Raw genomic sequence first — 27,413 nt, 5'->3', positions numbered from 1 at the left:
TAACTCATCAGACCAATGTTATCAACATAGAGTACCTGGATTTTCAGCAAAGAATTTAAAAGTTCCTCATGTGAACTTCTGCAGGAGACACATGTGGACTAAATGATACGTTAGATAGATTAAGAACCTGTTGAATAAACAAACTTGAAGAGTAGTCAGTCATTAACAGACACTGTCCATGTGGAAAGAGGTCTCTAGTCATGCTTAGGAATCTATACTTAATCCTGCTGTTTACAGCATTTTTATAAATGACTTGAATGACAACATAGATGGAATGCTTATCAGATTTGCAGATGACAAAGTTGGGAAGGATGAAAGAATCATTATTTTTTAAAAATAAGTTGTATATGTTCTTTTTATATAAAAAGCATAAATGTAAAGATATAAAATTAGTCCCTTCTAAATATAGCGCCCCTGGAATTGAACTCTTCCTTGTGACAAAGAAAAGTTAAGCAAAAACAATTGCTCCAGTAACATGTCTGGCAATGTTTGAAACATTATCCTCTCCTCCCCCAGTCTCCTAGCCTCTTAGGCAAAGAGGAGGGATATATCATTATCTGTTTTCCAAGACTAAAGTTACTTATTATAGTTACTCCAAATTAGGTTTCCCCTTACCATTCTTTTCATTTATATTATTTGTAGGCATTGTGTTTAATGATCCCCTTTAAGTAGCAGGGCTGAGATTTGGACCTAGTTATTTTGACTCCACATCCAGCACTCTTTCCACTGTGCTAATTATTGAAGATTGCTCGAGTTCAATTTTGAAGGGCCTTTACTTTTGGATTAAATAAACTGTATTTTTTTTCAGCCAGGACTCAGAAAGTTTTTGAGTAAGGAAGTAAAGTCAACAAGTACTAAGTAACAACTTTGCCAAACACTTGTTTGGCCCTGCGCTTTTGAAGAGGGCCAAAGACATCACAGGTGGTATCTTAACTTACACATGAAAGTCCAGTGGCAAGACAAAAGACAAGATGACTGGCGGTGGCCTGTCTGTTACCCTCAACCTGGTTTAGGCAGTCTGCTGAGACAGTTTTACTGAAGTGGCTGCTATGCACGCTACAGCTTCTTGGAGCCACAAGTGAGAGCTGGGTTGCAATAAGACACCAAAGGTAGATGAACAGCCCTGAAAAGGGCTCAGCAAACCTTCACACCAGATTGCTACTCCTTCTGAATACCCCCATACATAACCTGCTAAACACTTAGAACCTGTGCATTAGGAAAATTACTTAATGTAAAAATAATGGATTGGAGAGATTTTCTTTCTTGGGATCCTCAGAGGATTGTGCTGGCCACACAGAAAGTGCTAGCCACATAAGTAGAAAGTGCTCAATACAGATTTGTTGAGGTCAGTGAGGAAGCTATTCTAATAATTTAATCAAGAGACAATGAAGTCCTGAATTACAGTGGTGTGAGTGTAAACAGAAAGAAGATAACAATGACATACTTTAGAAAGTGGAATTTGGGTAGGGGGAGTGGAGGGTATCAAATGGAGGTGCACCTCCACTCAAATCCCCCTTAGCTTCTTAAACAAAAAGGTTAGATGAAATGACCTTAATGGTCCTTTCTAGTTTGAAATACATGAGCACCCTTAGAAAATGTGAAGAGCTACTACTCATAAAGAATCAAAAGGACTTAGAAATAGATGAAATGTTGGCTGAGATTAAGCTCTGAGATTGAGTTTAGGTGATTGAAAGAATAGTGGAAAAAGGGAAGTTATACAACAAGAACATTTTTAAGTTAAGGAGATAGTGATGACAATACATGATAAAAAATTTCAACAAAGCAGGATTTGTTAACCAGTCCACATTACACAGAGCATCACAAGTCTGTAAGCTAGAATCGGTTCAACTTACAGATCTATGACCAACATATTAGGAACAATATATGCTATTTTAGCTAAAGAAGAATTCGCTGATATCTTATTACTAAAAATCAATTATTTCTTAAAATATGGCTGTAAATTTTTATACAATTGTTTTCCACCAATCTTTTACCATAAAATTAGAGATATATTCCTCTGAACATACCTTTGTTCTCAAAGCATACTAAAATCCCACTTAAAATGCAGCAAAGAATCTAAAAGGATATTGTAAAAGAACTGATAAATGTATGATAAAATGATAATTAAAATGAGAATACAAAAAATGAAAAATATCAAAAATTGGGATCTCTCTGTGAAGAAAGTGATGCCAAATTGTGCTCTATGAGATCATGGGATTACAGATGTATAGCTAGAAGGGCCCTCAGGGGTCACCTAGTCCAATTCCAATTCCCTCACTTTACAAGATGAGGAAAGTAAGGGGCAGCAAGGTTAGTGCATTTGTCCAAGGTCACACAGTGATAGAGCCAAGATTTTGAACCTAGGTCTTCCGGCTTTAAATAGGACACTTTTCTTGAACTGTGACACACTGTCTCTCTCTGATAGAAGAACAAGCTTTAGTATCATTTCAAAGTAAGAATGAGTATCTTTTTTACTTGTCAGGGTCAATTACTATGGGTGAATGACATTTCCTTCACAGTTAAGGCATTGAGGTTTATGTGTTCTAGGGAACATACACATACAAGCTATTTGGCCATTACCAAGTTGCTTGCAATCTAAGGCTACAGGTTACAGATTGCTTCAAGATCTTCAAGGGTGAAATAAGTTGTTGCATCAAGAGTTCCCTACACTAACAAAATCAGATCTCAACCAAAAAAAGGAAAATAAAGAAGTTTTAGCTCTAAATCTGACCCCAAAAGAGAGGTTGGATGGTGCCCTTTTTTATTATGTTTGTGAAGCATGGGTAGCTCTCCAAATACGGATCATAACTAAAAGGAGGTCAGAGGCCTTCAGGTGTATCGTAATATTAACTTGCAGCAATATATGCTTATCTTATATTTATTTTCTCTAATAGCACAACACACTATGACTCACATTAATCAAAAGAATCAGTATACAAACATAACTTGTTTTCTTGCACTTTATTGTGCTTCACAGATATTGCAGGGGTTTTGTTTTTTGTTTATTTGTTTTTTACAAATTGAAGGTTTAGGGAAACCCTACATTGAGCAAGTCTATAGGCAACATTCTTCCAAGAGCATGTACTCACACTGCGTCTTGTGTCACATTTTGGTACTTCTCAAAATATCTGAAATTGTTTCATTATTATTATATCTGTAATGGTGATCTGTGATCAATGATCTTTGATATAATTATTATAATTGTTTTGGGGCACCACAATCTAAGCCCATACAAAACAACATGCTTAAATGTCGTGTGTATTCTGATTACTCCTATGTCTGTCTGTGAACCTTGGGCTGTACGTGGCCCACAGTGCAAGCCTACAAGCATAGAAATTTACATAAATGCTTTAGTAAACGAAGCCAAGCTACTGCAGAGCTCTCACTAAAATGGCAAATCAAAATATATTGTCTATTGTTTCAATAAAAACCTAAGGTTGGATAGCCCAGCCCTAAAACATAACAATTTGAAGAAACTGGGTCAATTAGCAACCCTACAATGGCCTCTAAGCGTACAAGTGAAAGGAAGAGTCAATCAGTGAGACAAACTTCACTGTTGTCTTACTTTAAGAAATTGCCACAGCCATCCCAACCTTCAGCAACCACCAGCCTGACCATTAAGCAGCCATCAACATCAAGGAAAAGACCGTCCATGAGCAAAAATATTACAACTCACTGAATACCTAAGATAGTGGTTAGCAATCAAGTATTTTTAAGGCATATACTGTTTCCCAATATAATGCTATTGCACACTTAATAGTACAGAATAGTGTAAACATAAGTTTTATATGCACTGGGAAAACAAAAAAAATCATGTGACTCACTTAATTGCAATATTTGCTTTATTGAGGGGATCTGGAACAGAATCCATAATATCCCCAAGGTATACCTATATTTTATAAGAAATAAAATGGTTATTAACCAATTGTGTTTAAAATACTTAAGTTATTAAATAAAAATATTTGTACTAAACCTCACGAATGTTAGCCAAACAAAACTCATTTCTTCCAAAGAAGATTAATATTGTCTTTAAATTTTGACTTAAATTATCTGTCTCCTACTTCCCTCTTCCCCCCACTCCATTATAGATCTATAATACACTAAACAGATTTGTTAATGCTTCCTTTCTCCCTCTTATTCCTAAAACGTAGAACATGGTAAAAACATTTTACAAGTCTTTATAAATATTATAATATTATGGGTAATTTCTGTAATCTCTCCCAACCCTAATAGCTTTTGTAAATCTATGGCAGACCTCTAAGAAGAGTGTTAGACTACAGGTTTACTTCCAAACTCTGTGCTACTCAAGCCAACCCAGAAATGGATGCAAGAAAAGCTTAGTATTCTGTTTAAAGAAAATCTGTTGAATTCCTTTCTTAAAATACATATTATGGGGGCAGACGGCAGCTGAAAAGCAGGAACTTGCATGAGCTTCCCTCCAGGTCCCTCCAAAAACCTACAAAAAATGGCTCTGAACAAATTCTAGAACTGCAGAACCCACAAAATACCAGAGGGAAGCAGGGATACACAGTCCAGGACAGCCTGGATGGTCGCTGGATGAGGTCTATCACCCATGGAGCGGAGGGGAGCTGAGCTCAGTATGGGCAGCAGCAGGACCAACCAGACCAGGAGCCAGGGGGTACACGCCCTAGTGCCCTGAATCAGTGAGCTGTGGCAGTTACCAGACTTCTCAACCCACAAATACCAAAGACAACAGAGAAGGTTAGTGGGAAAAGCTGCAGACACAGAGTGAAAAGAGCTCGGGGTTAGGCTACTGCCCAAAGGGCAGCGGGGGTGGTGCAGCTACAGAACTATAGCTGCAGTTGCTTCCAGCCCCAGGCCCACCTGGTGGGAGGAATTAAGTGGCAGATCAGAGAGGGAGTACAGAGGGCTAAAGATCTGAGTCAGGTCTGGGTTGGTGGTTCTTGGGGAAGGATGAGTGCTGGGGTGGCAGAGCTGGCTGTATAGAAATAGCTCTGAAAACAACGGGAGCATTCCCCTCAAGCTTGGAACAAAGTACTCTTTACTCTACAAGCAGTCATACACCCACGAAAAACTCAAGGGTGAAGTAAGTTGGCTGAGAATATGGCCAGGCAGCGAAAACGCACTCAGATTCAGTCTCAGACTTTGGAATCTTTCTCTGGTGACAAAGAAGACCAAAACGTACAGACAGAAGAAGTCAACAAAGTCAAAGGGCCTACACCAAAAGCCTCCAAGAAAAACATGAACTGGTCTCAGGCCATGGAAGAGCTCAAAAAGGATTTGGAAAAGCAAGTTAGAGAAGTAGAGGAAAAATTGGGAAGAGAAATGAGAAGGATGCGAGAAAACCATGAAAAATAAGTCAATGACTTGCTAGAGGAGACCCAAACAAATACTGAAAAATACACTGAAGAAAACAACACCTTAAAAAATAGATTAACTCAAATGGCAAAAGAGCTCCAAAAAGCCAATGAGGAGAAGAATGCCTTGAAAGGCAGAATTAGCCAAATGGAAAAGGAGGTCCAAAAGACCACTGAAGAAAATACTACCTTAAAAATGAGATTGGAGCAAGTGGAAGCTAGTGACTTGATGAGAAATCAAGATATTATAAAACAGAACCAAAGGAATGAAACCATGGAAGACAATGTGAAATATCTCACTGGAAAAACCACTGACCTGGAAAATAGATCCAGAAGAGATAATTTAAAAATTACTGGACTATCTGAATGCTATGATCAAAAAAAGAGCCTAGATATTATCTTTCAAGAAATTATCAAGGAGAACTACCCTGATATTCTAGAGCCGCAGGGCAAAATAGAAATTGAAAGAATCCACAGATCACCTCCTCAAAAAGATCCCAAAAAGAAAACTCCTAGGAATATTGTCATCAAATCCCAGAGCTCCCAGATCAAGAAGAAAATACTGCAAGCAGCCAGAAAGAAACAATTTGAGTATTGTGGAAAAACAATCAGGATAACACAAGATCTAGCAGCTTCTACATTAAGGGACTGAAGGGCTTGGAATACGATATTCTAGAGATCAATGCAGCTAGGATTAAAACCAAGAATCACCTACCCAGCAAAACTGAGTATCATGCTCCAAGGCAAAATATGGACTTTTAATAAAATAGAGGACTTTCAAGGTTTCTCAGTGAAAAGACTAGAGCTGAATAGAAAATTTGACTTTCAAACACAAGAATCAAGAGAAGCATGAAAAGGTAAACAAGAAAGAGAAATCACAAGGGACTTACTAAAGTTGAACTGTTTTGTTTACATTCTTACATGGAAAGATGATGCGTATGATTCATGAGACCTCAGCATTAGAGTAGCTGAAAAGAATATGTATGTGTGTGTGTATATATATACATATATATATATACACATATATATGTGTGTGTGTATGTGTATATATGTGTGTGTATACGTATGTATATACGTATGTATATGTAGGTGTGTGTGTATATATATATATATATATATATATATATATATAATAGACAGAGGGCACAGGGTGAGTTGAATATGAAGGGATGATATCTAAAAAAATAAAATCAAATTAAGGGATGAGAGAGGAACATATTGAGAGAGGGAGAAAGGGAGAGATAGAATGGGGTAAATTATCTCGCATAAAAGTGGCAAGAAAAAGTGGTTCTGTAGGAAGGGAAGAGGGGGCAGGTGAGGGGGAATGAGTGAATCTTGCTCTCATTGGATCTGACCTGAGGAAGGAATAAAATACACACTCAATTGGGTATCTTACCCACAGGAAAGAAGGAGGAAGAAGATTAAAAAGGGGGGGGGGAATGATAGAAGGGAGGGCAGATAGGGGGAGGAGGTAATCAAAAAAACAAACACTTTCAAAAAGGGACAGGGTCAAGGGGCAAAATTCAATAAAGGGGGATAGGATAGGAAGGAGCAAAAACATAGTTAATCTTTCACAGCATGAGTATTGTGGAAGGGTTTTACATAATGATACACATGTGGCCTATGTTGAATTGCTTGCCTTCTTAGGGAGGGTGGGAGGGTGGGAGGGGAGGAAAGAGGGGAGAGAATTTGGAACTCAAAGTTTTAAAAACAGACATTCAAAAACAAACAAAAAAAAAGGTTTTTGCATGCAACTAGGAGATAAGATACACAAGCAATGGGTGTAGAAATTTATCTTGCCCTACAAGAGAAGAAGGGAAAAGGGGATGGGAGGGGAGTGTGGTGACAGAAGGGAAGGCTGACTGGGGAACAGGGCAACCAGAATATACGCCATCTTGGAGTGGGCAGGAGGGTAGAAATGGGGAGAAAATTCGTAATTCAAAGTCTTGTGAAAATCAATGCTGAAAACTAAATATATTAAATAAATTAAATTTAAAAAAAATACATATTATATTATACAAAATTCCCCATACTAAATTAAGAAAAGTGAGGAAGGAAATACATTGGGAATAGCAAGGAAATAGAGGTCCAGGATCCCCCACTTCTAACACAGTTTTGCTCTGAAGGAAAAGTAATGCCTCAGAGAATATCAAGAAATGTATCATCAGCTAAGCCTCAGATGTAGCTTCATCACAGTCAAACACAGCATGGTGACAGGACATCTGAGGAACACAAATGCCACATGGCACACGTTCTTCTGCTTAACAGTCCCGAGGAGAATAAGTAAAACACAGGACCCCTCCCCCCTCCCCCACCAAAAAAAAAGGAATACACCCAAGGCTCTAAATCACTGCAAACCACCACACTGTTGGAACCATGCTGTGCAGCCAAGTCCACAAGCCTCTTCTTCCTTTACTCTTTTCATACATAATCTCTCTGCCACTACATAATTGTGTCACCCAGTTTCTCAATATACACCAACCCTAATGGCCTGTTCTTTATCTTTAAATACCTCAGAATCTATTATAACTATTCTATAGCAAGAATTTGGTCAAATACCACTGTCCAAATGCAAACGGAATATACTCCTCGATACTGATCATAGTGGAGCTCTTTTTTAAGCAGTAAGAATTGTGAAACTATGAGGAAGTTAAAATTCTAACTACAAACAATCTATGAATGGTCAAGTTGTATTTCAACCTTAATAAGGAAAGTGCTTTTCTACCAATTAGGACATAAGTATGTATAGTCACACATCACTAGACCTTCAAACTCCAAATTTTAGTTTCCAAAAGATGGTAATATTTCTCATTTCAAATAGTCAAATTCATCAAAAGATAAAATAATATAGACAAATAATCCATTAGCGACTGCTGTAATCAACTATAAATCCTTCCAAATTTCAACACACTTTGTTTTTCTTCTTAATTTAATGCCTCTTCCAACGTGATGTGAAAAACGTCTTCTCAACTGTTTCCAGTTCTCCACTGACCACGGCTTTGTACGTGAAAAAATTATAAATCCTGTCCATTTACTGTAATTATAGTTTAAGCAGGTAACAGGCTACCATGAACTAATTTTGAAGTAAAATGGTATCCGATAAAACTCAGAAAAGGTCAAGCTACACAAATGCTGACAGTTTAAGAAACAGAGTCTACAATAAATAATATGGACACAATAAGCATGAGAATGAAAAATTACTTATTTCAGAAGACCAGTCTTTTCTTATTACCATGTAAATACCATGAAAAAGGCAAATCTTTCGTGATTTCTATACTTAGCATAGAACATCGAGGTGACTGATTGTAGATGTAATAAAGGCCGATTTGTGACATCTTAATTCATTTGCATGCCTGATGTTTGTAATTTAATGATAACTGATGTTCATAAAAACAATAGCCGACAAATTCAATATGAGTCAACATTGCAAAACGACAGCCAAGAAGGCTAAAGCAATTCAGGATGACAATGAAGGCACAGTTCCCAGAAATAAGGAGTTAAAAATTCCATTGAACTCTGACCTGGTCAAACTCCACCTGGAGTATTGTGCTCAGATGAGGGCATCACAATCTAGGAAGAACATTTATTGATAAGTTTCTGTGTACCCAGAGGAAACCAAGATAGTAAAGAGCATGGGATGAAAGAAACGAAGATGTTTAGCCTGGAAAAAAAGAAGACTCCAGGGTACATGACAGTTACTTTTGAGGTCTTTGAAGAAAATCCGTAAGATCCATCAGTTAAGTTGCAGTGGGCACTCTTCAGGGAAGGGTTGCACTAGTTGGCTGCTGAGGTCCCTTGTAACTATAAATTTCTCTGATTCTATGATATAATGAACCTGAGATTCGACAAGATCTTAAAGTGTTTTCATATTGAATTATTTTCAGTGTAGTTTTGATGTTAAGTATATATTATACTAACTTTCTGAAAACTGATAATCTATTTTATCTAATATATTAGACTATTTAGCTGCCCAGAACACCTTGACCACACTAGATAACAAAAAGTGTGCAACCTCATAAACTAACATTACTACTTTATTTGAATAATTCTGAGGTGCCTTCCAGCTCTAGGACTATGACCTCACGAATAGTTTAACTGTTATGACTACTCCCTCAGGTAAACAAAGACTGTAATATCTCCATGACTGCTCATCCTATGTAATTTTTAATCAGCCCCATCCCCGTTTATGTATTATATATAGGTCTTTATTTTTTAAAACCTCAGGAGTACCAATATACCATTTGATTTATCCATATATTCTATTACATTCATGTTAATAACCAAAGAACTTCTTTTTCCAGCCATATATGTCACACTTATATCATTCATGATATTTCTAATTTAACAAGTCACCTTAGTGATACCAGCTCTGTAGCCTTCTTGGACACACCATATTTTCTGAATTAATCTCTGAGTTTTTTGCAATGTTAATTCTTCAGAAATCCTTGTATTCCATGATTTGCAGTCCAATAATAGCATGCTAATGTTAAAGAAATACTTAACAACTTCATGACTGATGCCCTGGAATGAGTCTAAATTTTAAAAAAAAATAGATTTCTGATAGATTATTGAGGTTCTCTAAATATTTCTTTTTGTGGGCAACAATGTACTAATTGTACTTTGCCCCAAGCCACTACAAAACCTCCTCATTTACAGCAACCATAACACAAAAGATAACCAAATCATCATTCACAAAGAAAAACAAAGTAGATTAAAAAAACATATTACCCAGAGTATGATACATAGGTAGGCAGACAACCTGACACAATCACTACAAATGTACCAAAACTGGATACAGAAATGACTAGAAGAATGAAACAAATTTGGTTTCCATTCTCAGATCTTAGCAATGTTTTCAATGTAAACATCTTAAAGGCAGGCAACTATGAAAAAAATACTTAAGTTTTCAGCAGGCTCATGGTTTGTTACAACACACACTCTGTGTGTGTGTGTGTGTGTGTGTGTGTGTGTGCCTTGAATAAAAGGTTCACAGAGTAAGGGAACTACTGTAAAAACCAAGGCTTCAAGAAAACAAGGATCATAGGGAAGACTTAAGCAACTGAGAGATCTACTACTTGTGGCCAAGACAATTAAAAAAAAAAGATGAACATAATAGCCACTGACATTGATATAATACTTTTAATTTTGCAAAGTATTCTATATCTTACTTGATTCTCACAATAGCTCTGGGAGATGAGTGCTTTAATTTTCCCCATTTTACAGAAGAAGAAACTGAGGCAGACGGAGTTGTTCAGTGATTTGCCCAGGGTCCCATACTAAAGAAGTATATTAAGCAGGATTAGGACTTAGGTCTTTCTGATTCCAAGTACCCTACTCTACTACTTCACATAGCTGCCTCTATCCTACCTAAATAAAAAAAAAATTAACCGATTCAATATTATACTAAAGTTTTAAAGTGTTATTTTATAGGACAAATTTAAAACAGGTTAACAATAAATTATATCCCAGGGAACCAAAAGACTTACGGATGAATCAATACAAAAGCACTTAATGCAAACCTACTATGTGCCATACACTGTGCACAATGTGACTACCAATGGAGATACAAAAACAAAAAGTAAAACAATCCCTTACCTTCTAGGAGATTGTGTTATTATTAGTAATGTCTGAGAAATTATGGACAATAAAATAGGTACCAGAAGGCTTAAAATAATTGTTTCCATTTCCTGAAAAGAGAAAAGGGAAGACGTCAGGGGAGGGAAGTGTAGGGTTAATGTATTTTTGCTTAATGGGAAGATCTTTCCTATCTATTAATAGGCCCATATGACCTGCTTAAATCGCGTGGAAGCCTAAGTCACATGTGATGGGAGGAGCATGAAGGGTGAAGTAGAGCTGGGAGGAAGTAAAGTCAGAGCAGTCAGACCAGTGGGAGAGAGCTGCAGCACACAAGGAGGCAGCTAGGATGAGTGTTTGTGGGAAGGCCTGAGCAGGGGGAAGGCTCTGGGATGGAGTTGCTCCCTGCCGTGATAATGTGTATTAACTTCTTTGTTGCTATGATGGATTTGGTTTACTGGTGTTAGGATTTGGCTTTCTGCTGTGTGAATAAATGTTTTGCTTCTGTCTTCCATATGGAGAGTCTGTTATATTTTGCGATTCAGACCCACACTGGCATATTCATAGCAATAGCAACCCCTGTGAATACTGCCTTGGCGATACAGGAAGGGAAGGAAAAGGAGAATATAGCTCCTACTATTTGAAAGGCATTATTCTAAGTGCTATAAAAATATAATCTCATTTAATCTTTATAACAACTCTGGGAGCGAGATGCCATTATTATCCGCATTTTATAGTGTGGACAATAGAACAAAAATTGAGGCAGAGTTTAAGCAACTTGCCCAGGGTCACACAGCAAGTAACCTTCTGAGGTCTTCCTGACTCCAGATCAGCATTCTAAACACTGTACCACAACCATTCCTATTAAAAACACTAAGGAACAGGGGCAGCTAGGTGGTGCAGTGAGTACAGCACTGGCCCTGGAATCAGGAGGACCTCAGTTCAAATCTGGCCTCAGACACCTGACACACTTACTAGCTGTGTGACTTTGGGCAAGTCACTTAACCCCAAATGCCCAGTCCTCCCAAAAAAAGACACTAAAGAACATAAGAAATGGAGTCTTCCTCAAAATGGTAAGTAGCATTTAACAAAAAATATCAGCATTATATATCCCCATTATATGTAATGGTGATAAGCTGAAAGCATTTCCAGTAAGTTCAGGGGTGAAAAAAGGATGGGTAAGATCCAAATACTTGCAAAAATATCAGTTGCTCATGGGTAGGGCGAGCTAATACAATAAAAATGACAATTCTAACTAATTTAATTTACTTATTCAATGCCATACCAATCAAACTACCAACAAATATTTTATACAGCTAGAAAAAGGAATAACAAAATTCATCTGGAAGAACAAAATGGCCAGAATATCAAGGGCATTAATGAAAAGAAATGAAAAAGTGGCCTGGTCGCAGCAGATCTTAAATTGCATTATAAAGCAGCAATCATCAGAACTACTTTGTCCTAGCTAAGAAATAGAGTGGTGGATCAACGGAATAGGTTAGATACACAAGATACAACAATCAATGACTATAGTAATCTACTGCTTGATAAACTCAAAGACTGCAGCTTCTGGGATAACTCACTATTTGACAAAGACTGCTGGGAAAACTGGAGAACAGTGGGCATAGAACACTGTATCAACCAGATGCTTAAACCTGGGAATGAAGTATATTAACCTACAATGAACCAACTCTGGCATTCTTCTACTTAATGGGCCAGGATACTCAGCTGGGTATTGCTGGTACAAAGGAAAACTAAATGAGATAAGAATGAGCTGAAGCCAGGGCCATGAACAAATAAGTATGGGTTGAGTTAAGTCAAGAAGGATCACATGATTCTCCAAGAAATGGGAAAGCCAACTGGGTGACTTCAATAGGGAGGGATGTGATAGTAAGAAAATTTCATGCCAAGAGCTTTCTGAGGAAAGCAAGACATATTAATGAAGTCTTTTGTTTCTATTTCGGGTTTTTTTAAACATATTTTTACTTTGTTAAATATTTCCCAATTACATGTAATAACATTTCAACATTATTTTTTTAAACGTTGAGTTCCAAATTGTCTTCCTCCCTCCTTTAGAAGGCAAGCAAATCAATATTATTCTTTTGAGTCACGAAAAACATTCCCCTATCAGCTATGTTAGAAAAGTAAACACACACACACACAAATGTAAAAAAAAGTATGCTTCAATCTGCATTCAGAGTTCGTTTATCTCTCTAGAGATGAATAATTTTCATCATGGGTCTTTTGAACTTTATCTTGAAGCACTGTATTGATTGGTGTAGTTAAGTCTTTCACAGATGATCACTGTTATACATATTGCTATTACTGTGTACAATATTTTCCTGGTTCTACTCAATTCACTTTGAATTAGTTCATATATGCCTTCACAGATTTTTCTGAAAACATCTTACTTATCACTTCTTGGGGCACAATGGTATTCCATCACAATCATATATCACTTGTTTAGCCACTCCCCAATTGATGGACATCCCCTTAATTTCCAATTTTTTGGCACCAGAATAGAAAGAACTGCTAGAAATATTTTTGTACATCGAAGTCCTTTCCCCACACCCCTCTTTTTTTCAACTCTTCGGAATACAGACTTAGTGGTCAAAGGGTGTGTACAAATTTATAGCCCTTTGGGCACAGTTCCAAATTGTTCTCCAGAATGGTTAGACCAGTTCACAACACCATCAACAATGCATTAGTGTTCCTTTTTTTTCATATTCCCTGCAGGATCTGTCATTTTCCTTTTCTGTCATGTTAGCCATCTGATGTGTTTTAATTTGCATTTCTTGAATCAGTAGTTGTTTAGAGCACTTTCATGTGACTATTAATTGCCTTGATTTCTTCTTCTGAAAACTGCCTGTTCATATACTTTGACTATCATTTGGGAAATGGCTCTTATTTTAATATATTTGGCTCACTTTCCTGAATGTTTGAGAAATGAGGCCATTATCAGAGAAACTTGCTGTACAATTGTTTTTCCCAGTTTCCACTTTTCCTTCTAATTTTAGTTGCATTGCTTTTGTTTGTGGAAAAAAAAATGAATTTCATATAATCAAAATTATCCATTTTTACTTCCCTTGATCCTGTCTCTTGTCTTTTCATAAACTCTTCCCTTCTTCATATTTTCCATGCTTTCCTAATCAACCTTTATGTTCTAAACCATTTACCCATTTTGATCTTAACTCAGTATATGTTGTTAGGTGTTGGTCTCTCCCTAGTTTCCGCCAAACTGCTTTCCAGTTTTCCTAGCAATTTTCATCAACTGGAGAGGTCTTACCCCATGTAATCTCCTTGCTAATATTTTATTTAAAATTTCTACATTAATAGGAAATAGGTCTGTAGTTTTCTTTCTCTGTTTTTTCCCCCCAGCCAGGTTTAGGTATCAAATTCATATCTGTGCCATAAAAGGAACTGCATAGGACTCTTTTTACCTATTTTTTTCTCCAGAATGTGATTTGGTCTATTATTTTAAAGTTGTTTGGAAGGGAATTTGGGGAGAACTCAATTGAGTGCTTTCTCTAATCTGCCATCTTGACTCCCCAATGGGTCTTTAGAATTGTTTTTCATATTTTATTTTTTTTTATTCCATTTAAAAACAATTTCTGACATTCATTTTTTTTTAAATTTTGAATTATAAATCATCTCTCTCTCTCCATCTTCTCCCCACTCTTTGACAAGGCAAGCAATCTGATAGATTATACATGTACAAGCATGCAAAACATTTTTCCATATTAGCCATGTTGTGAAAGAAAACAGACAAAAAAGAAAAAGTCAACAAAAGTGAGACTAATATAGCAAATTAACCCCAAATGACTGGTAGTATGCAGGACAGCAATTATTTAATCTAGTATATTTCAAGGCTGGAGAATCTTTGGCCTCAAGGCCACATGTGGCCCTCTAGGTCTTCAAGCACAGCCCTTTGAGGATTCCAAACTACTGAGTCAAAGGGTTGCACTTGAGGCCCTAGAGGGCCACGTGTGGCCTTGAAGCCACAGGTTCCTCTCTTCAGGACTATATTATCAAGTGCCAAATCTCAGTCTACTATGAGCAGCAGCAAAAGAGACAGCATATAACTTCAGAGTTACAATCAAAGTTAAAAGTATGGAATATCTGTTCTATTTCTCAATGTTACTCATTTTGGTAGGTAATAATAATAGCTAATATTTATATAGTGCTTTAAAGTTTGCAAAGTGCTTCCCCTCATTAGATCTTGACAAAAACCCTGTAAAGTTGGTACAACTATTATTCCATTTTAAAGATGAAGAAACTGAGGCTAAGTTTATGTGACATAAACTAGTCTTTATCTGAGGCAGGATTTGAAATTAGGTCTTCCTAATTCCAAATTCACCACTCTATCAACTATCTAGCTATCTTCTTACCATATAAGCTGGCATCTAAAATTTAAAAAAAAATATGACTTTTAAAAAAATTAAAATAACTTCAGAACAGTTGCAGATAATTATTTCTAATAATTAACAGGTGTTCTAAAATAAAATGGGATTCTTTGTAAGATCCCATTATTAAAGCATCCAAGCAGGAGTTAAATGACCAGTCAAGGATGCAGTAAAAGGCATTAGTGGATTAAGTGGTTGTGTTAACAGATATCTTACAAATGACATTAAATAGTAATAATATTAAGGGAAGGCAGTAATTTATTAGATATTACCTTTTTAGCAGAATAAGACTTCTTGCCAATTCCCATTAGCACAGCACTTTAAGGTTTACAAAGCACTTAAGAGCAATGTTACAAGCTAAACAGAGCAAGTATAATCACACATGCTAATACTAGACTCATCAAGGGTCAAGCTTTTAATTGCCCAGATGAGGCATGACATCAAAGCCAGTGCCTTTTCCCACTACAGCACATTCCTTCTCCATATCTGAAAAGATGAAGTCACCCATCACTACTACGCCTTGCCTCTGTCCTTTTTGTGATCTTTATTAGGAAAGTATTTTCTATTTCTTTTCATTTACTGACCAGGATTATGCTTCCAAAATGGTAATGCTTCTCTCTCATTTTATAATTTTCCAAGTTTGTATTATGCTTCCACTTACTACCATAACTCTTTCACGTCCACAGGTTTCCATGCAGGTAAATTACTGTTCTTTATTAAAAGTCTTAAGTCCTGACTAGTGCATAAATTAATTCAATGCGAAGTTATACATGACAGTTATATGAGACTTCATGCCGTCTTGGGGAGGGAGGGGGGAGGGAGGGGAGAAAAACTGGAACTCAAAACTATGTAGAACCGTGCGTGGTAAACTAAAAATAAATAAAGAAATTTATTAAAAAAAAAAAAGTCTTAAGTCCTACTCTGATGCCTCGACACGGCCATGTTATGACTCTGAGTGCTCAACAGACATGCCAAAAACTTTGGTAGTCCCTACAACGCCATAAAGGCTGAAGCTATTACCAAGCGTGGTGACAAAGTACATTTCTGCTACACTTGGCTAACTCTAGAGAGGCTTAGAGGAAGGCTGGCTACTAGAACAGCATTTTTTTTCAAAGTATCTTATTAAGACTGTCTGCTAAAACCTAAGTCTTTTTGGTCTGCATTGGTGAAGAAAGTATCCACATCAATGAAATTACAGAACTTTGAAGCTGTTATCATTCCATCCTCTCTCTCAAATCTGTTTCTTTTGAACAAAGCGCTTATATTGTTATATTCCAATAATGAATACCACCCTACCAAGACATAGTAATATCTAAAAGGTTTATCTTTCCACATGTATTAATATTTTTATTACCAATGGTTTTTTGTGCATTGGCTTATAGTCAGATGAGGCTATGGTACTATGACCAATCCCCCTGCATGTTATTCTTTTTCCTGCAAATTACCAGAATCTTCCTTTACCATTTTTCTTGTTATATCTATTGTCCTCTCATACCAAAGATAACCATAACAATAAAAAGTTAGCATTTATAAGCTAGCACTTCAAGATTTCCAGAATGTTTCTTTCATTTGATTGTCACAACAACCATGTGAGGTAGCTGCTATTATTATCCATATTTTACAGATGAGAGAACATACACTGAGAAAGGTTAGGTGACTTGCCTGGGGTCAGGATTTGATTTTTGCAATTACCGTTCCCTGTAATTTGTTGAGAGACTTCTTGATCATACTGCCAAGTCTCTTTTTGCCAAGCAGGTCTCAATTATAAAAGAGCTAGGAAAAAGAAACCCCTGGTCACAGGCCTTTTCTCAATCTTCATTGTCCTTGATCAATCTGCAGCCTTTGACACTGATCACCCCACTGTTGTTGATACTCTGTTCTCTCTAGGTTTTCTGAGTGATAATCTCTCCTGATTCTCCTCCTATTTTATCAGACCACTCCTTCTCAGTCTCCTCTGCTGGGTCCTCATCCAGATTAGCCCTCTAACCTTATCTATCCCACAAGTCTCTATCCTGGTCCCTCTTCTCTTCTCCCTCTATACTACTTTACTGGGTGATCTCATCAGTTCCCATGGGTTTAATATATTTCTATGCTGACAATTCTCAAATCTATCTATCTTGCCCCAATTTTCTGCTGATCTCCAATTTCCCACCTCTAACTGCCTTTCAGACTGGATGTCCAATAGACATCTTTAAATATACATGTCCAAAACTGAACTCATTATCTCTTCTCTTAAATTGCCCCCTTTCTAAATTTCTCCACCATCACCTCTGCAGTCCCTCAGGCTTGAAAACTAGATGTCATCTTCAACTCCTATCTCTCTTCCTTCATATCCAATCAGTTACCAAGGCCTGTGAATTTCACCTTTGTAACATTTCTCAAATGTACCCCCTTCTTGCCTCTGATACTGCCACTACTCTACTACAGGCCCTCACAGCACCTTATGCCTGGACTGCTGCAATAGCCTGATAGTGGGTCTGCCTGCCACAAATCTCTCCCCATTTCACTTCTTTTTCCATTCTGCCACCAAAGTACTTTTCCTAAAGCTCAAGTCCCACCACTTCACCCCCTACTAAATAAACTCTAGTAGTCCTTTATTACCTTCAGGATTAAATATAAAGTCCTATTTGGTGTTGAAAACCCTTCATAACCTACCACAGACCCCACTTTCCCAGTTTTCTTATACTATATACTTTCCCACCACTCTTCAATCCAATGACATTGGCCTCCCTTCTATTCCAAGCACAAGACACTCCAGGCATTTTCTTCTGATTGTCTCCAGGCCTGGAACACTCTCCTGCCTCATCTTCATCTCCCAGATTCCCTGGCTTCTTTCAAGTCCCAGATAAAATTCCATCTTCTACCGGAAGATCTCTAGAATCCAATCTCCAGAAACCTCTTAATTCTAGTGCCTTTCCTCTATTAATCATTCCCTATTTATCCTATACATAGCTTGCTGTCTTCTCATAAGATTGTGAGCTCCTTGAGGAGCTATTTGGCTTTTCTTTTTATCATCATTGCTTAGCACAGTTCCTGGCACACAGTAGGTGATGAATAAATGCTTAATGACTGACTGTTGTAGTGAATAGATTTTTGTCTCTTAAAATAAGCAGTGAGCAACATCAAACATCTATGTAGTTTCCTCCTAAGCACAGAACATTTTTCTAAGAGCTAGTGATACAAAGAGGCATTAAGAGCCTGCCCCCTCACAAAGCTTACAACTACCACCTAACACAGGCCTTCCATTCAAACAGAACATAAACAGGCATTTGTGTGCACTTATGAAAATTTTTAAAACTGTAGCTATCTGTGTTACTGTTTTGAGAAAGGCTTTAAGCCTTCACTGTAGCATGTGACTGGACAGAACCAAAAAACTCAACATATGTACATGCCATGTTGTGATAAGGTAAGAGTTGGAGGGTTACTTTATAACACTTTCCAGCCTTAAAAAATAAGTATTTCTCAAATAACAAAAAAAAATTTTTCACTGAAATTCTGCTCTCATTTCAGATCATGAGATGACCCCGAATGTTCAAAAGCTATGTCATCAAAGTACAAATTCTAGCAGATCCAATTGACTAAGGTAGAAAAACTTTTGAGTACAGGTTCTATAACGGACCATATATCTATTGTTCAAAGACTAGGCTAGTGAAGTTCACCATGAGGTCAGTTCCATGGTAGGTTTTCTGGACAGAGCAACTCTTTAACGTAATTGCTTAGACTGTAAGTTATATCACTACACTGATGAAATCACAGGTCTTTTTTTTTCTTAAGCTAAAAAACAGTTTATATTTCAACCCAGAAACAACAACAAATCATTATCACTCACCAAGTAAGGGAGTGATACGGTCATCCCTGTGCCCAAAGAGCCAGGGAAGAGAAGAAACACCAATTAGGAAGTAATTCCTGAACTAAGAGAGTGGTTGTATGAGTAGTAAGAACAGATATGAGCAACTGACTGGATAAGTGTGACAAGGAAGAGGGCAACATGAGGATAATAACAAAACTAAGAACCTGGGAGATGGAAGAAGGATGATGGTGCCTTCGGTACATATAGAAAAAGTTCAGGAAGGGTACAAGTTTGGGAGGAGAGAGGGAAGATAAGTCTTTTTGGGAAATAAAGAATGTGGGGTACATTTGAAACACTATTAACTACCTTCCAAAAATGAAGATCTGAATACAATGTTGTCTAACCAGGCCAAAGCATAGCAGCATTATCACCTCCAAATGTTCTAGCAAGCTGAACTAAGAGGCAGAGTAATACTCCATCAACTTTTTTGGATGTTATATATCATATTATTTCCTAATATAAAACATGCAGTCTACTGAAACTGCATCTTTTTTCATATAAAGTGTTTCTTGGCCACATCTCCCCCTACCCTGTACTTGACACTCAAAGAATAAAATGTACAAATGTAAAGACAACACTTATCTTTATTAAATTTCATCTTATTTAAGATGTTCCACCATTCTGGTCATCAAAATCTTTTTGGATTCTATCATCCACTGTGTTAGCTACCCTTAAAAGTTCAGTTTCATTAATTAACATTAACATTATTAACATAAGCATTAACAAACATTTGTTAATCATCTATGTGCCAGGCTCTGTGCTAGGTGCTAGGAATATAAACAATGAACCATCTAGAGATATTCAAATATGTCCCATATGTGTCAAATATGTAATCTATGCTTATATCCAAGTACAAGACCAAGGACAGCAGCCTGGGACAATTCTCTAGAGACCTTTAGGGACTAAGGTCAATTCTTTGAGCTCAGTCATTCAACCAGTTCTGAATCTAACTGAATATGAAATGGTCCACATTTTTCCATTTTGACCACAAGGTTAGCATGAAAGATATCGTCAAATTCCTTGCAGAACATTTAGGTATGCTATGTCTACGGTACTTCCCTAACCTACCAGTGTAATAAACATATCAAGAAAGGAAATTTTTAAATTAACATTATTCATTCCTAATGAAGACATGCTAACATTAAAATTTAAATGGCTTTACTCTTCCTCTTCTTTAATATTCCATGTTCATATGCCATTTTTTCTAATTACCTAGAATAAAATAACCTCTCCCCTGGCTCTTTGATCCATCCAAATCCTTCCAGTCCCTCAACAGCTTGTTTTAAAAAAGAAAAAAAAAAACCACCTTCTCCACAAGTCAACTCACATTGAGCTTTATTTTATCTAACAGCCTGATGTTTTTTTTTTTCATGTCCTGCCCTCTGGATTCCTATATATGTATTCCTCAGTCATGTAATCAGTGGGATCTTTATGTTGTTAGTGTTTTTCCTGGCCCAAAATATTTTGTGTATATTTTGGATTTATTTACATATATACCATTTCCCTCCTCAATGTCCCAATAGAATGTCGATTCCTTAAGGCAAGGAACAGTTTTCATTTTTGTCTTTGTATCATCAGTATCTAGCACAGTACCTGTACAAAACAGGCTTGATCAATGTTTACTGAATTGAATTGCTGAACTAGAGCTAAAACTATGTTTGGAATCAGACCTCTCAATATAATGTATTAGTGTGCTGAGAATTCATCAAAAAAAAAACAACTTAATTTATTGTTGGTGTGAAAGACAGCTTTTTGATTTTTCTTTCACTATTGTTGAATACGTCCTCCCTTCATTTGGGGGGACAAAAGGTGGGAAGGGAGCAAACTAACTCCAATTCATGAATTCCCATGAATGCCAAGGAGTCTTAACTTCTTTGTGTCATGGATCCCTTTGGCATTTTATGAACCCCTTCTCAGAATAAGGTTTTTAAATATATAGAATACAAAGGAAACCAATTATACTGAAATAAAACTTTTTTCCACAGAAACAAATTCACGGAACCTAGATTAAGAATCTTTGATCTAAGATATGTCATTTACACTTCAAAATTCATATATTTAAGTTTGGCCTGTTATAATAGGGAAAGAGAACTTCTCTGTAACTTGAGTCTCAAAGAGTTGCCTCAAGCACTGATAGATCAAATGCTAGATGATTTACTTGTCTGTAGGAATAAATGAACAGACAGGATTTGATAATTCAATTCAAACCTGTATTATTATCAGTCATCATAACAAGTGCCCACCACACATAAACACTCCCATTCTTAAGAAATAAGATATTTTAAAATCAGGAAAATGAAGTAACTTCAACTAGAACACTAGCTTTATTTGACCTAGAAATTTACAACTTTGTCCTGACTGCTCAATCTCTATAACAACTAGAATGATAAGCACTTAAAATAGATTGATGGGTGCTGGGTTAGAGGAAAACAGATATTAATGCTCTGTGGGTGAAGCTGTGAACTGCATTTTTTTTAAAAGCAATTTTTAAATTTTAAAAGCAAATTTGGAAAACAACCTTTTTTTACAAAGTCATTTAGGCAGGGAGGTTTAATCTGGCATAGCTGAACTTTTTTTTAATCTGTTGATAACTGTATTTCAATAATTGATGATTTTTTTAATCTCATGTATTTCATGCTTTAAGAACATTATCTGAAACCTCCAGAATTTTACCAAACTGTCAAACGGATCAGTAATATTTAAAAAAAGTTAAGAATCTTTGCATGCATACCCTTTGATCTAGCCAAGCCTAAATCTCAAAAAGATCAAAGAAAGAGAAAAAGGTCCCATATGTGCAAAAGTTCTTTTTTTAAGTTGCGAAGAACCAGAAACTAAGGAGATGCCCATTAATTGGGGAAGAATTGAACAAATTATGGAACAAGAAAGGAATGGAATACTATATTGTGCTGCAAAAAATGATGAAAGAGACATTTTCAGAGAAACTGGAAGACTTGTATGAAATATGCAGATAGGAGAGAAAATTATAAAATAATAACATTGTTTAAAAAAAACTAGAGGGCAGCTAGGTGGCACAGTGGATAAAGTGCCAACCCTGAAGTCAGGAGGACCTAAGTTCAAAACTGATCTCAGACATTTACTAGCTGTGTGATTTGGGGCAAATCACTTAACCCTGGTTTGCCTCATTTTCTTCATCTATAAAATGAGCTGGAGAAGGAAATGGTAAACCATTCCAGTATCTTTGCCAAGAAAACCCCAAATGCAGTCACAAGAGTCAGACAAAACTAATCGACACAACTGAAAAAGAAAACAGAAAAAAGACTTAAAAACTCTGATCAATGCAACGATTAAGCATGATTACAGATAACTGATGATGAATGCTTCCTGCTATATGCAGAAGAGATGTACATGTTTTGTACCTGGCCCATGGGAATTTGTTGTGCTTGAAAAGGCAAAGTTTTTGCTTTTATTTTTCTTTCTCAACGTTGCGGAGAAGAAGGAAAAAAAGAAAACATTTAATTGAATAAAAAAATTTAATTTTTAATTTAAAAATCTAAAAGAGAAGATATCAAGCAACATGTAATAAAAAAAATCAGTAAGACTATTTTTAAAGATCAAAAAAAAAAACCCACCAAGTAACATACTGAAAAAAATAATTTTCTGCAGGATATATCAACTACATTTCAGTATTTCCAGAAAGTAAAAGCACAAACGCATTTACTAGGAATTTATCTGAACGAGGTGGGCTTAAATTTTAAATTTTCAGACAAACTAAGCCAAAACCTGAATCAAAGTAAATGAAGCCAATTCTGAACAAAAATTTTTCAAAAACAACTGCTAAGTGTTCTAACCCTCTCCCCATGGTAAGAACAATTTGAGTAAACTACCACTCCTCCAATACTGGATTGTTTGTTCTGGAGTTGAATCCTTAGACTGGGTTCATACTCATATCACTATACCAAAGAATTTGAGTCCAAAGAATCTGGCCATAAATCAATGGATAGTGAATTAAAACAACTGAATTCTTTGTTCTTAAAAGTTATTTACTCATTTATGTGCCCCTCAAGACTAGGAGATAACAATCAACCTAAAAATATTTATTAAATTTAAGTATTTATTATGTGCCAACCACTAAAGTTTAAACTTTATGCTAGATTAACTAAATAGAAATACAAACTACTTATAGAAAATAACATTAGCAATATTTATTCCTGATTTAGAGATGCTTCATATGAACTTTTTTTTTTAATTTCACAGTGATTTACTTGCCCGGAGTGTTTTATTGAGTTACTACTCAATTCAACAAGCACTTATTAAGCATTTACTATGGGATAGCAATGTGTTAGGAATACAAAGAGAATTTAAAAAAAACATTCCTTGTGCTCAAGGAGCTAATAGTGGGGAACATATATGGAAGGAGAAAACACATATACAGATAATACATAAAGTACATAAAAATGGATACAAAGTAACTGAGGAGGGTATTAATAACTAGGGGAATGAGGAAAGCTTCCACTAAGATATGGCACTAAAGAGTCTTAAAGGGAGCCTGGCATTCTTAGAAGCATTCCAAGCATGAGGTATTTTTTTCTTAATTATACCAAACAAAAAAAGTTGGTAAAGTTAGCATACTTTGTCAAAAGCCTCAGAATCCATCCATGTCTAGCAAAACATCCTGTAGGAATAATTATAGTTCCTTCTCTGCTCAGAGGTGGTAGATTATAGGTGCAGATGAAGCACACACTGTCAAACAGAGCCTTCATTTGTTTCAATAAATTTCATTTCTCTGTTACAATAGACCATGCTATGGGGGACAGTCATTGAGAAATAAGTTACGTTTAAAAAGGAAAAAAAAACTGATTTTTTAAAATAATTCAGTTTCAATCTTGAAGAAGGAATATGATACATGCATAACTATAATACAAAAGAATTTTTATTCTTTTAAGTCCCTTATTTTATTCTTTAAGTCCCTTAGAGAGGTACAAAATGTTACTAGAGGAAGAAGGAGGCCAGGAAAGGTGACTGCTAAGCAGCTGGAGAAAGTAGAATTTTAGGTGGGTTTTAAAGAATGAGCAGAAATTGAAGAGGGTTGATAGTGAGAAGAGTGGACATTTCAGATATAAAAAAAAAGCGAGGTGCCCATAAAGCTGGGATGAAGAATGATCTATATTGTGTGGCACAAGTTGGGTGACATTATAGAGGGCCTTCAGTGCCAGGCATGGAGTCTCAAGCTTAGTTGCTAAGCAACAAGGAGCCAATGAAGGAAAGAAACAAGCATTTATTAAGTGCCTACCATGTGCCAGGCACTGTGCTAAGTACTTGACAAATATTACCTCACTCCTCCCTCACAACAACCCTGAGGGGTAGGTGCTATTACTCTCCATGTTACCGATGAGGAAACTAAAGCAGACACGCATCAAGTAGATATTCATATTCAGGTATTCCTGCTCCAGCCCCAGCATTCTATCCACTGCACCACACAGCCTCTGTAGGATTTTGAACATAAGAATGACATGACCAGATCTATGAAAAAGGAAGATTAGTCTGGCAGCAGTATGAAGGATGGAGTAGAGCCCAATGGTTCTCTTTTGAGACTACTGTAGCAGTTAAGTGGGTGGGGGGGTAGTCAGGTTAGTCATTTTTAGTCAAAACCTTTACTAATTAGGGTTATGGCAATAAAAATAGAAGCAATTTACACAGGTAGCTTGTTGGAATCAGATAACACTTTTCCAAATATGGAATACTGCGTATGCGTGGTACCTCCTTAGAAAAAATAGACAAATCAATTTAGAGTAATAGGTTTCAGCATAAAGATAAGCTTTGGGGGTACTAGCAAGACACCCAGGTAGATGTGTCCTACCAGTCATGTAGTTCTAAAGCTCAATCGATCCATCAACCAGCACCTAGTCTGGAGACAGGCAACTTGGAAGTTATCTGCCTACAAGTGATAATTAAGATAGCCAAACTAGAGCTTATTGGGGTGGGGGTGGGGGGATTAAGGAGAGCTGGGGCAGCTAGGTGGGGCAGTGGACAGAGTTCCAGGCCTGGAGTCAGGGAGACTCATCTTCTTGAGTTCAAATCTGTCCTCAGATTTGTGCAGGGCAAGTCATTTAACCGTTTGCCTCAGTTTCCTCATCTGTAAAACGAGCTGGAGAAGGAAACGGCAAACCACTGCAGTATCTTTGCCAAGAAAATCCCAAATGGGGTCTTGAAAAGTCAGACATTGCCGAAAACGACTAAGCAAAAAGCAGAGCTGGCCATCCTGAAGAACACAGGTCTTACTTAGGGTTGGAGAAACCAATGGAAACAAAGGAGTAATTAGAGAAGGTAGGAGAACCAGGAGAAGCCTGTCTGAAGCCAGAGTGGAAAAGAGCGTACAGAAAGGGTACAGCGAAAGAAAGAGAAGGTGGTTAAAAGTGCCAAATGCTGGAGGGAGGTCAAAGGCAAAGAGAATGGGGGGGGGGGGGGCGAGGGGGGGGTCGTGTTAAAAAAAACACTGGATTAAGGGATCAGGAGCTCATTGGCTACACTGGAGAAGAGTTTCAGTACAGTGATGGAGAGGGAAGTAAAGATTGCAAGAGGTTGGAAAGAGAATAGGAAAACACAAAGTGGGGGAAGTCATTTCACAGATTAGAAAGTAAAAGTTACGCAAACGGAGTAGTTAGTAACCCATTTTCACACGGTAAGAGCAAAGTTGTCTACAGAGCCACGGTCTAATTTGCAAAAGCAGCTTGTTTGAACGTCCAGCACATCCTGCAACTTTCCACGCTCATACCCTGACTGCGCTTCAACTTTGCTCATTGTTGTCTTCCTGGGTCTGGGTGAGGACCTCTCTCCAGTGGCTAGACCAACTCAGAAAACGCTGGCTTTTGTTTGGGTTCTAGATCTGACAACTGTTACCGCAGAGAACGCCAGGGGGGAACCCGCGGAAACTTGGCAAAATGTCAGGAGAGAAGATGATCAATGTCCAACATTGCGGGTCAGAGCCCATAGCACGGGAGGATTGCTCTCAACACACACCCACCCCAGCTGCCCCCGGAGCCTGTATGGACGCGAGCGCAGGCTGCTTTAGACAAAAGGCACCTTGTTGCTGGCAGGGCAGCCGCTTTTCCAAGTTGCGCTGCCCCCCCGGGTCCTCTTCCCTCCTCCCTCCTCCCTCCTCCTCCCTCCTCCTCCCCCTCTCGCGGGATACTCACAAGGTGACCGTCCGGTTGGGCAGCGTGTCCGGAGGCAAGACTTGCGCCAGGTCCAGGCTGCTGCACACTACCTTCCCCTCCGGGGCCGCGGCGGCCGCGGCTCCGCCGGACGGGGACTTGCTGGCGCCCTTGGGCCGGCCGTCGTGTTTGCAGCCCGGAGGCAGAGCGGCGGCGCCGGGGCCGCTCTCCCACAGGGCGATCCAGAGCAGCCAGGCGAGCAGCAGGCGGCGCCGCCGGCGACCGCGGCAGTGTCTCTCGCCCGCGGGGCCGCCCGGCTGCTTCATGCTCGGGGCGAGGCGAGGGGAGGCCGCGCAGAGGGAGGGCCTGGCGGAGGGAGGGTCGGCCCAGGCCGGGCCGGGCCTCGCGCAATGGGGAGAATGGGCGGCCGGGAAAGTTAGCGCCGGGGCTGCCCGCGGGCCGGCGGCAGCGCCCGGATCCTCATGGCGGCGGGGAGCGGGCGGAGGCGCCGAGGAGGTGGAGTAAGAGGGGGCGCAGGAGGGCGAGCGCCCCCCATGTTCTTTTGTCCAGGCGGCTCGCCGAGCGTGTCCCCTCGGCTCCGCCTCACGGGAGCCCCCGGGTCATGGCCGGCAAGATTGCTCACTGCGCGCCTTTAAATCCCGGCTGGGGGCAGCCTCCGCCACCGTCTCCTCCTCCTCCGGACATGGCCCGAGGACTCGGCTACCGCGGCGGCGGCGGCGGCGGCGGCTCCTCCCCCCGACCGCCCTCTTTCCCTCCCCCTCGGGCCGTCCGAGGCTCGGGAAGGAGGCGGTGGCGGGAGAGCGACGCAGCGGCCTGGGTTGGGGTGCGCGGGGCGAGGGAGGGGCGGTGGACCCCCGCCGGTGGGGGAGGGGCGGGCACGGACTTGGTCGGCGCAAGGGTCCGGACGAACACGAGGATTGAGGGGAGGGGCAGGGGGAGGGGGAGGGAAAGAGAGAGGAGATGGGGAGAAGAGAGGGAGAAAGTTCCAGTTCGAACTCTAGCGGCCCCGGCTCTCCCCCGGCTGGGGTTTCCTCCCTGCTGCTCCGACCCGGCAGACAAAGCCGCGCTGTGTGTACCCGGAGAAAAGGGAGGGCTGGCGTGTGAGGTGCGAGAC

General features: G+C 38.7%; 1 protein-coding gene across 1 annotated transcript in view; it reads right to left on the bottom strand.

Annotated features, from left to right (window-relative positions):
• The window catches only part of ADGRA3 (adhesion G protein-coupled receptor A3), a 143,697-nt gene extending 116,701 nt beyond the window's left edge, over positions 1 to 26,996 (bottom strand). The window contains exon 1 of the mRNA XM_036763375.1: positions 26,321 to 26,996. Within this exon, the coding sequence (XP_036619270.1) occupies positions 26,321 to 26,604 (284 nt within the window). The 5' untranslated portion in view covers positions 26,605 to 26,996. The remainder of the gene's footprint in view (positions 1 to 26,320) is intronic.
• Between the last annotated feature and the right edge of the window lie 417 nt (positions 26,997 to 27,413).

Source organism: Trichosurus vulpecula, chromosome 6, assembly GCF_011100635.1.
Source record: "Trichosurus vulpecula isolate mTriVul1 chromosome 6, mTriVul1.pri, whole genome shotgun sequence".
NCBI classification, from domain to species: Eukaryota; Metazoa; Chordata; class Mammalia; order Diprotodontia; family Phalangeridae; genus Trichosurus; species Trichosurus vulpecula.
Note: the sequence above shows the minus strand (reverse complement) of the source record. Positions and strands in the feature narration are given on the sequence as shown.